At 40.3% G+C, this 10,890-nt stretch overlaps 1 protein-coding gene across 2 annotated transcripts in view; it reads right to left on the reverse strand.

Moving 5' to 3' along the window:
• Positions 1–10,650, reverse strand: part of pde3b (phosphodiesterase 3B) — a 39,038-nt gene extending 28,388 nt beyond the window's left edge. Inside the window, exon 1 of one of the 2 annotated variants that reach the window (XR_004695125.1) lies at positions 9,606–10,650. Coding sequence is in view for 1 of the 2 variants with exons in the window: in XM_035153323.2 (XP_035009214.1) it covers positions 9,606–10,493 (888 nt within the window). In the remaining variant the exon portion in view is untranslated. The remainder of the gene's footprint in view (positions 1–9,605) is intronic. The other variant, XM_035153323.2, reaches the window with a different exon arrangement.
• Positions 10,651–10,890: the final 240 nt, after the last annotated feature.

Genomic DNA, 10,890 nt, shown 5'->3' on the forward strand with positions numbered 1-10,890 from the left:
GAGGGGAAGAGGGGGGGTGTCTGGCATTTGAGCCTGTGCGCCTGTGCGCGTGTGTGTGTGTGTGTGTGTTGGGGGAGGGGCGGATGAGGGTTAAAGTGAGAAAGAAAGGGAGACAGCGACAGACTAAAGAAAAAGTGAAGAAAAGGGGGTGGGGATTGGCCGGGTGCAGTTTCTCCAAAAACAATTTATCTAAAACCTCATCGTTCCACTTTCACAGATTTACTTTTTTACAATAAGTACTCCAAATAAATTGTGCACAGTTATTGGAAATGGTGATCGCGTTGGTTGAAGTTCGGGTTTTCATTGCAGTGACTAATAGTGCTTCACAGTTTTGCCCTTTTCAGTGGGATCTGCCCTCAGCTGCTAAACACACACAAGCCCTCCTCTGTAGCTGCGGCTGACGTCAACCGTCACTTAGCAACAGCCTTTTGGTGTAAAAGCAGCAGTGCTGACACCATTTTCAAAAGAGGCGCACAGAGAAAGACAGAAAGAAATTCAGAGAAAATGAGAAACAGAGCAAGAGTGAACAAAATAAAGACAGGAAAGTGGAGGAAGAAAGTGAGTAAATATTTCATAGAATTGCTGTTTAATGTTTTGGTGAAAATGTAAAATAAAAATAAGAGCTATAATAATTCTCAATGCCACAAAAAAAAGAATCACTCTTGTCCAAATTTCCCTGAGATCATCATGCAAAATCTTGCAAATATTGAAAGAAGAAAGAAGGTGATTTTACACCAATAAAGTAATTTGGTGACTATTAAGAGTCAGTAAAACCTCATGTTTTACTAACAGCACGATTCAGTTCAATAAAAAAAATTACTACACCCTCAACCTATTTTCTCAAGCAGACTTTCAAACAAGGGCTCCCACCATCTATGTCATAGCGGTCTAATTTAACCACACCGCCCCTCGTCAAAACCTAACCATGCTCTCTCCCTCTACTCTCACCCTGTCATTGGACTGAGCAAACAGTCAACACACGCAAGGTTCAACAACCTCATCCTGAACTTAAAAGCTAAGCCACCTGAACTGTTTGCATTGTTGGAAACCTCACGGTGTTATCAAAAGCCTGCGAGATGACGAGCTGCACATAAAATCTACACCGCTTCCTCAAACTAAAACGCTCAATTGTGTTGCAAATGGAGCAGGCGGCTTGGGGGAACATTTTGTCATTACTTATCTTATCTAGCCACTTCACATTTGCCAATTTTTCATGTAGTGAAAACAGGCAAAGTATGGGAAGCTGATACAACAGTTGCAGGAGAAAAGGAGAAGAAAAAAAAAAAGGGTCTAATTAGCCCAAACTTAGTTGATAGCAACGGTTTGGTACCCCCCCTCTCCAGCCTGGGCCTCAACAGTACACAAGCTCAAACACGCTTTGTATACTGATAACAGCACAAGAAGATAGACAAGATAGGGACGGATCAAGGATCAAGACTAATTAGAGAAAACTAGAAAGAGAGGTCACGCTGAACAGTTCAAAACAAGAGCATCAAAAACTCACAACTCAAACTCTTTTCTAAAATAATTATAATTCGTGGACCATAAATTTTACTTAAAAGGGAAAAAGCAAACACAAGACGGTCTGAATATTTAGTGAGTCCTCTTTTGATGGCGACTGTTCAGACACCAGAGTCATCAGGCTAAGCTCTGGTAGTCCTATCATGAAAACTAAAGAGCTGCAAGCTAATTGCTGGTGATCATGACGCAAACCGTTTCCAGGGTAACCCGAGTTTTGGAGTACCCGCTCCAGCATTTCCTCATCTGTTTGCACTCACACCAGCAGGCTGACAATGCAGTCGCTGCATCCTGTTTCACTCCGCAGTCAGCCAAACACACAGCACCCCGCTCAACTTAACCCTTTCTACTGGTCCTGCTGCTGCAGACAATGAAAAATTAAAAGCAGCTATGCAAACTAGTTCTTAAAGGAAGTGGGATGAGAGTGTAATCCAACAGAAGCTGTCACCAGCGGGACATCTGGGTTCAATAACAACAAGCCACATTTTGACCAGTGCAGTTTCCAAAATAACAGAATTAAATGCTTATGTACATTTGTAGAAATACACCAGATAAAAGGTTTCCATATTAACACACAGCATTCATAAATGCTGATTCAGCTCTTGGTTTGGCATTTCACAAAATGTTTACCTTTACTATGAAAGCTACCTGTGGCATTGATAAGTAGTTGCTAAGCAATGAATTAGGACATCTTGGTCTTGATATTGCAACTGTTACACAAGCTCCGAAACACTTAGGTTAGCGCCACACGTCATTCTCCTTCAGCGCAACAACAGCACAGCTGAGATTTCATTTTATCAAATAGATTTACAGTATATAATAAGGTTCAGCTCAAAGTCACATGAACCACAATTTGACTAAAGATGGCCATATGTGCAATTCAAAGTCCAACCAAATGAATACATGTATTATTTAAAAAAAACGAAATAATGTACTTTTACATTTTTTTTTTTTTTTTACATAGACTGACAAAAATGTTTCATAAAAATACACAACCTTAAACTGTGGATGACATTAGACATATAAGCTATAGTTAATTACAAATACATATAAATGTTTAAATATAAACAAATTAGAATGTACAATTTGGGTTGAGCTGAAAAGGTTCCCTTGTTGATCTTAATGGATTTACATTAATATTTAATTTTATTCAATAAACAAAAAAAGAATAAGAGCAACAATATAAAAATAGATTGTGTTGTTCTTTCAAGTGTCTGTGACACATCCTCAGCATGACAGAGGCCCAGAGTGTGTGACAGGGGCACAATAAGCTTTAATTTGATAATCTTTATACATTTAATTGTTTAAAGCAAGACAGACTTATTTCCGGTTTTTGTAATCACATTGAAAATGGTGCAGTAAATAGTAAATGTGTAATTAACTGTATACTGGAAAATAAAACAAAACCTGCACACAGACACACACAAGCGTAAAGAGAGAGAAAGACACACACACACACACACACACACACACACACACACACACACACACACACACACACACACACACACACACACACACACACACACACACACACACACACACACACACACACACACACACACACACACACACACACACACACACACCATCTTGAATATAACACATGTTGTTCAGATGCTGGTTTTGTTTTGATAATAATGAGCCAAAGGCAAAAGAGCAAACAGAATGTGTATATGTTTCTCCACAGTCAAATCAGATAAAGAGGCAGCGGGTGCAAACAGTCTCATTAGACCACTGACAAAATAAATAAATAAATAAATAAATAAATAAATAAAAGGTTTTATACCATATATTTTTATATTTAATATCAAAATTATTATAATTGTTTTCTGGATAAATAAGCTAAGTGGGCTTTAAAGTACAATTGTCCGTGGCACCTTTCCCCCCCTAAACACTCTATTGCACACTGTCTAAAGACGGACAATTTCTTCCTTTCTCATTACTGCTGGAGGCAGACACTATATTCTACAGGGCGATTAATAAGACTTGGCATTTTTTTTCTTCTATGCAATCACCCTGTGGTACGTCACTGGGTTGTGACGTCAATGTTATATCATTCCACATGGCTTTACAGCAAGCGAACGTGACAGCTGAGAGCTGCTCTGCGTTTTCACTGCTCTCCTTTCCAACCTTTCTCTCTGCAGCCTGCTCCTCTTGTTCTTGCCTGGATGGAGGGGGGGTTAGTTAAGTGTATTATTTACCCCTGCCTGCCCCCATGGAGTGGTAACCACACAAAAAAGAAGGAGTTTCTCCCTGAATTCACAGCCGGTGCTGCATCTTGGATGTAAAGCTTTTAGATTTTTTGCCATGAAAGCCAAAATGCAACAATCCTACTTTAAAAAGGATATTATCTCTACTTTATTCTCTTCATCTGAAAAAACTAACAGGGTCAATAATGCGTCTATGTTGACACAATTCTAGGTAAGAACAGGTTACCACTCAGGTTGGACAATAAAATCCTTTTGTGGAAAACAGCTGTTTGAAAAACATGATTCTAGGGACCCACAACCAAAAATATGCAGCATAATAATTTTATATATTTCTCACTTACAAATTCTAGGTCTCAATTTGTGACCCTTGCGATTATTGGACCCTCTCAAAGTGCAACAGAAATGTCATAATAAAATGTGCACATACAAAGTTGTACAGGGCTCCTTCACTGGGTCACAACTACACAATTTACAGACTTATTTAGGTATTTATTAATTCAGATATTCAACTGAAGAAGAATCTAACTCAACTGAACACAGTTAACGGAATAACTCCAGGATTCAGTGAACCCGACTCCTGGTACCTAGTCAATCCACTTTTGTTGTGCAAGATGTTTTGGATAACATAAAATAACTGAAACAGGAACCTGATAATGAGACAATTCTATCTCCAACACAACATAAAAAGGCCGTGTTTATAGTTTTTTTTGTTGATTGTTCTGTTTATAGTCGTACGTTTAACCACGTTCACACTTTTACAGAAACTCCTGTCTCATTTCGAGATTTGGAAATCAAACTGACTCAATGCTGTGTTAATACACGGGGCCTTTTACACCGCCGTCGAACCAACAGATTCGTTCTTAAGTGGAACATACATGCCATTTAAGAGAATGTGTGACATTCACCGTTTTTTTTCCTGAGGTAAGAACTAGTTTCTCGAGGGCTCGGGACAGTCGGTACGAGTCATTTAGAGAAAATCTCATCACAAGGGGAAAAACGTACTACTTTGATTTAAGAATAAAGTGGCCTAATTCTTATGATTGGTTAATTTGATTCACAGCGGGACCATACCATGACATGAAACTGATGCTTGTGGTTTGTTTGAATGTTGCTTTAAGATCATGAACACACAATAGCAGAAAGGATTACTCATGTGACATTGTACAATTCAATTTAGGACAATAAGTTTTCATCAGAGTTGACTTAGGATTCTTTATATAAGTTTCAAAGAATATTAATCGATGTCACAGCACCCTTCAGTTAAAAATAAACTTAAGAGCGTTTAAAAACTTAAACTTGAGCAATATTTGATTGACTGGTATATCATACTTAAATCCTCTTGGTGTTAAAAATACTCAGAAAGACACAGGAGATTGACATCAACGTGTTGAAACTAGAAAGACAAGTATCTGTTGAAATGTGTGCCATCACACGGCTGAATTTGAATTAGGTGTTCTAAATCTGTAGGCAATCTATGGAGCTATACAGTGTGTTGGTATTTGTTTTAACATGTAGAGCTCATTGGAAGTTCACATTCAGTTCAAATTTAGACACTTGACAACCTCACCTGAGGTATTATATAGGCACTTGGAGACAATAATGATCTGTTGAAATAAACTTTCAATTGAAGGCCTGAAGGAAAAAGGGGATTTTCTCAGTAAATCCAAATGTGTGGTTCTCAATACATGTGTAGGCCAAGTTTCTATTTAACTCTGCATATGTTTCAGCCGTTTCATTTAAAAAATGCATAATTGTAAGTGTTTTAATTCGATGCCTTCCCTTCATATATATGAACTTTTGCGTGTGTCTTGTATACTTGTAAAATGAACACCAATTTGATTATATTTACATTAAGAGTTTCTCACTAAAACGTACTATACATATTACAAATATTTGAATTGAACTGTATGAAATAGCTGCAAGTGCATTTTCGCTTGTTGTCCCATTCTCCCAAGATGCTGGCCATGTTTTAGAACTCATTCAACTTGTCCAATCTTGAACTGGTAAAACTGTGTTAATCCAGAGGATGCCATATATCACATCTTTTTAACTTTCATGTTAGAAGTGCGGCCTGAAAATCAGCAAGAAAACAGTTTTTTATTGCAGTTTGATGAGGCCCAACTACCAACAGCAATGTCCTAAAAAGATTTTTTGTAGCATGAGCTACATAGCCCTTTATCACAGAATAAGTTTTTACATTGAAAAGATTATAAGCCTTATTCGCCTCCTCAATAAATATTCTGGCCACGCATGTGCGGCTGTTAGTACACACGACAAATTGTTGCTCTCTAGCAACACTAGTGGCCAAATCTCTTCAGTGTAGTTTAAGAACAAATGCAGGACCCTCCTGTTTATCACATTGTCTACACACTGCAGCCCGTAATAATATACAATTAACAACATTTTATATATTTTGTTGTAATAATACCAGATGATACTCTGGCTCAGGTCTCTGTCAACACCTAAAATATCTGAAACCTTTGATTTGAAAACACAAATGTTCATTCTCGTGTCCTCAATTTGAACTCTGGATTTTCAAATTAGAAAAACTGGGACAGGGGCTACAAACTATTTTCTGGTATGTTTGTATTTTTAGGTGCAAATATTACTCAGGTATTACCACTTCTTATCTGCGCTGCTGACGCTCTTAAATTCCTTCATATTCATGACAAATGATTAACCTAACAGCCAAACACCAAGCAAATACTAAACTAACAAGCCAACTATTTCAAATATAAAAGTTCTGATCATACAAGCGTACACCAGTGGCACATCTCTCACCCTGGAGTCTTTCCGACCATGGGGCACATTTGTCAGAAGCAGCACTTTTAGCTTGAATATTGATGATGCCGTGGACTTGCAGTAAATCTGTATCCACATTAGCAGAGTGGTTTTGAACACATCAGATGGTTCAAACATGAATATAAAATGTCAAAATGATTCTTACTATGTGGTGAAAAGGTGAATTATAGAAAAATAAATGTGTCATCTTAAATATTTAACAGCTCCTGAAATCACAAATTCGCTTATTTCCAGTTACCAGTGATTTAAAAAAAAAAAATTATGATAGTCATTATTGAGTGTCTTCACTTTAACATGAGTCTACATCTGTAATGATGTGCAAGTTTGTTGGCCATGAGTCTGGGTGAGTTTATTCTCAGCAGCGAGACCCATCTGTTATAGTTACAGGGCGTCAAGAAAAGTACTATCTCTGTAGTTAAACCTATAATCCACACAATTAAAGACTGATGGTAAAACTGTTGTCTTTTCCGGCGATGTCCTTTCATGTGATTTTAACAAGCACTTGACAGTTAAAAAGATTTGAGGATGAAGCATTTAAATTGTTTTGAAAGCAACATTTTCCACCTCTAGTTTTAGGACTTAATTCACACATCGGTGTCTGTTATCAAGACCTAAACCAACAACTCGTCTTTCATCATGATGCCTAACCATGCGTCTACAGTGATGACGAACTTGCTGTATATCAAACCACGTGTTCCTGCGACCAAAAATACAACCTCCCCCTTCCCTGCGAGTGAAAGAACATGCGTGACATCACCAGTGAACCCTGAGTGACTCCTTTCAAAGTCTTCCTTTGTGCCTCCTTGTGCCGTTCTCTGACGCAGGAACTGACGGTTTTTGTACAGAATTAAACATTAATATGTGGAGACGCAATATTACAAACAGTTTTTCCTTATGCTCGGTTTTAAGTTCTTCATTCGCGCACTAAATTCTTTGATAAGCAGGGTTTCCCATCATCTTGAGGGAAAAAAAGCTTTTTTAAAAAGAGCATCTAACAAAGCTTTTCCCATCGTTATGGGCTATTGAAAGATATAATACCATCCTGATGAGTAAGATCTATCCCCAGCATGCAGTGGCCACAATACACCTGACTGGTTGCTCGTAAGCTGCTAAAATAGGGCTCACCCCAAACTATCAGGCAATTCACTTACTTCAGTGCACCTGACTGGCATTTCTCATATGACACAGGTACTTTAAAAAGTGCATTTATGTTGTTAGTCCCTTTTCGTCACTAAGAAAAACTTTAAAATGTTTACTGTGAGGCTGCCAAGTGTTTTTTAAGGACAGTGTGAAGTCGACGTGGGTGATGACAATGGACTTTGCTTATCTTTCGACTCAATGCGGATTACAATGCATGTCACGATATTTAGCTGATAAGATGTTCACGACTTCACACAGTCGAGAACATCTTATCCACCACTTTAGCACAAGCGTTTGTTGTTCTTTTCATACATTTTGTCAATTTCAAACAGGATCAAAGTGGTTTAGCGATCAGTTCAGGGACCTGGGACAAGAAAATAATTAGGAATCTGAACAAATCAATTAAAAACCGATTAGCAATGGAAAAAAAACGCATGGTTTGTTGAATGAAAAACTGTGTGATGTACATAACTACCTTCAAAAACTGGGAAACTAATTAAGCATCACAAAAGGAGAGATATTACATTTATTTATATATATATATATATTTAATGATTCAACTTTTTTAGTTTTGATGCAATGTTTATTGTCTGACTCAGAGTGACTGCTAATCTGCTAACAATGAGGTGGAAAAACAACTGCTGGAAACAGGACAACTGAGACAAACTGGACTTACATTTTTAGATCTCTTATCATTTCTTACTACGCTCGAAGGACACACAAACAATGCGTGTGAGCTGACTGGCATCCACTGAGCAGCTGCAGGTTTTGTGTTTTGAAATATATTGTTTAAAATACTAACTACTGCCAATTGTCCACTTTGTCTGCACACAAATGAAGGCAGCAGCTTGCTTCAGCTCTTTCTTGTCCCGCACACATACTAGTATGCAACACGATAGTCTTCATTTGGTGTGGATATCACTCGATATAGGTGTATTGGTTTACAAAAACTCATGCGGAGGAGAAAGGAGCATCTCTCTGCGGTGGACCCTGCGAGCTACTGTATGTAAACACGCTGGTTTCATACAAGCTTGTATGGGCCCATGTGTACAAGCAAAGAAAAAGGGAAAAGCAACAAGACAGTGAATCCTTGCTGCCTGTGCTCACCATCATCGTGTTTTGTTGACTGTTGACTACAGTGATGTGGGAGTGTAAGGGCCACATCACTGGGTTTGCTGCTGGTGTTGTTATTCTAATGTCCGACTTATATACTCACACTCCATTGATGATGTGGTGTATTAACTTTTAAAAGGAATATATTCCCAACAGAACGAAGAGGAACACGAGTGATGGCAAGAAAGTGTTGCAGGAAAGTACGTGTAATCAAACATCAGCTACTGCATATAATGTTGTGCAATATCTTCGTTCTGGTGAGAGAGTATATTCGCAGGTCTAGTGTCATATCAGCAATGTAATGCAGGAAAGTTAATTGCTGATATTTAATTAGAGAGAAAAAGCTGTTTCATCAGCTTTACATTAAATATCCATCAAGAAATGTTTGGATGGTGAAATCTACTTGTGTTATATATATATATATATCAAGCAATCTTTCGCTGATATACACTTGTAATCAAGTATCAGCAATGTAATGCATGAAAGTTAAATTTAAATTATTGGGTGAAGTTTAAACTAATAAAAAGTAAATTTGGACATTATATTAATGTAAAATATAAAGTTTGTGTGCCTGGAATGGCAAAGCGAAGCCATTCACAATACAAACTTCTCTTTAATGCCTCCTTAACTGAGCAGTTTCTTTATGGATATGTCCTGTTGGGTTCATGGGGCAGTGTTTCCCTGCAGGTCTGTGCTTTTTGTGTGTTTGTGTGTTTTCCTCATCTCATGCACATGTGTAGCTGTGGTTGATCAGTGGGCCTACTGTCCTTAAAAACAACAGCCGTGGTCCTGCAGGAGGGGATGGGGGGAGAGACCTACCTGTTCTCTGGATATACAGGGCAACGAGGGTCTGCGGGGCATTTTACAGCTGCCATAATAGCTGGTGGACGTCTCCCCCAGCGACACACAGCTGGACCGTCTCCGGGGTCTGATCACTGGGACCTTCTCCTCCGCACCGGAGGTCCCGCTCGGCGCCTCCCTCGACGGGTAGTAACGGTCGAAGCAGAGCCCCGTCAGGGAGCCGCACACCCCGGCGAGGCAGGCGAAGAGCGGCCGGAGCAGCGCGGGCAGTCCGCTCAAACTTGTGAAGGAGACGAGCCACACGACGCTGGCGAACACCAGCACGAGCACGCTGTGTTTGAGTTTGAGAGTCGGGATGAGCGTGAGCAGACCCACGCATCCCAGCACGAACAACAACCTGCCCACCATTTGCATCTGGTGCTGCTCCTCTCCCCATTGCAGGAACCGCAACACCAGAAAATCCCCGAGGTAACAGGACGCGGGCAGAGAGGCGAGCCAACACTTGCTGCTGCCCTGCTTCTTCCTCCGCAGGTACAGCGTCAGGAAGAAGAAAGCACATCCGATGCTGAACAGCGGGCTGACGGACTGCGAGAAGCCCCACAGGAAAGTCCGCAAATCCCACGGCGAGTCACTTTGCAGGCTCCGGGAGACGAGGAGCGACGCCGCGACGACCACAAAGGCGCCCACGTAGAGGGCAGAGACCTTTAACAGCGTGGAGTTGAGCACGTCTTCGTTGCAAAACCTGCACACGTTGAACAAAAAGCCCCGCTCGCGGTCCTGTTTGAGGGGGGTGACGCAGCTCTTCACGTAGCCGTTCCTGAAGCCCTCCGAGCTGTTTACACTTCCAGCCCCGTCGCGGTGCCTTGTTTTGCCGTGCGGGACCTCTCCTTCCTCCCGGGCGGCCATGGCTCGACTCGTGGCTCCGCTCCTCCGACTCGAAAGTCCCCCTCTTCTTCGCAATTCACGCCGTATTAACGCTGAACTCCATGACAGCCGACGCACTCCGCGGTCACTCTAACGTGCTCCAGCACTTGGACTAAAGGAAGAAGGTGAGATGTTGTTTTTACACAGGAGCGGCCTCCGTGGCGCCGCCTACAGGCCACAACTCACAAGCCCGGGGCTCTGTCATGATGTGTGGAGCGCGGGACCGATCCTGAGCTGCACCATAACTATAACACACTCATAGACAGTCTATGATGGTTAGGAATCATAGACTGTATATACATATATCACAATTATAGACTGTACATAAATATAACACAATCAATATACTGTTTATAAATATAACACAATCATAGACGTA

The sequence above is a fragment of the Hippoglossus stenolepis genome, chromosome 1 (assembly GCF_022539355.2).
Source record: "Hippoglossus stenolepis isolate QCI-W04-F060 chromosome 1, HSTE1.2, whole genome shotgun sequence".
Taxonomy (NCBI): Eukaryota; Metazoa; Chordata; class Actinopteri; order Pleuronectiformes; family Pleuronectidae; genus Hippoglossus; species Hippoglossus stenolepis.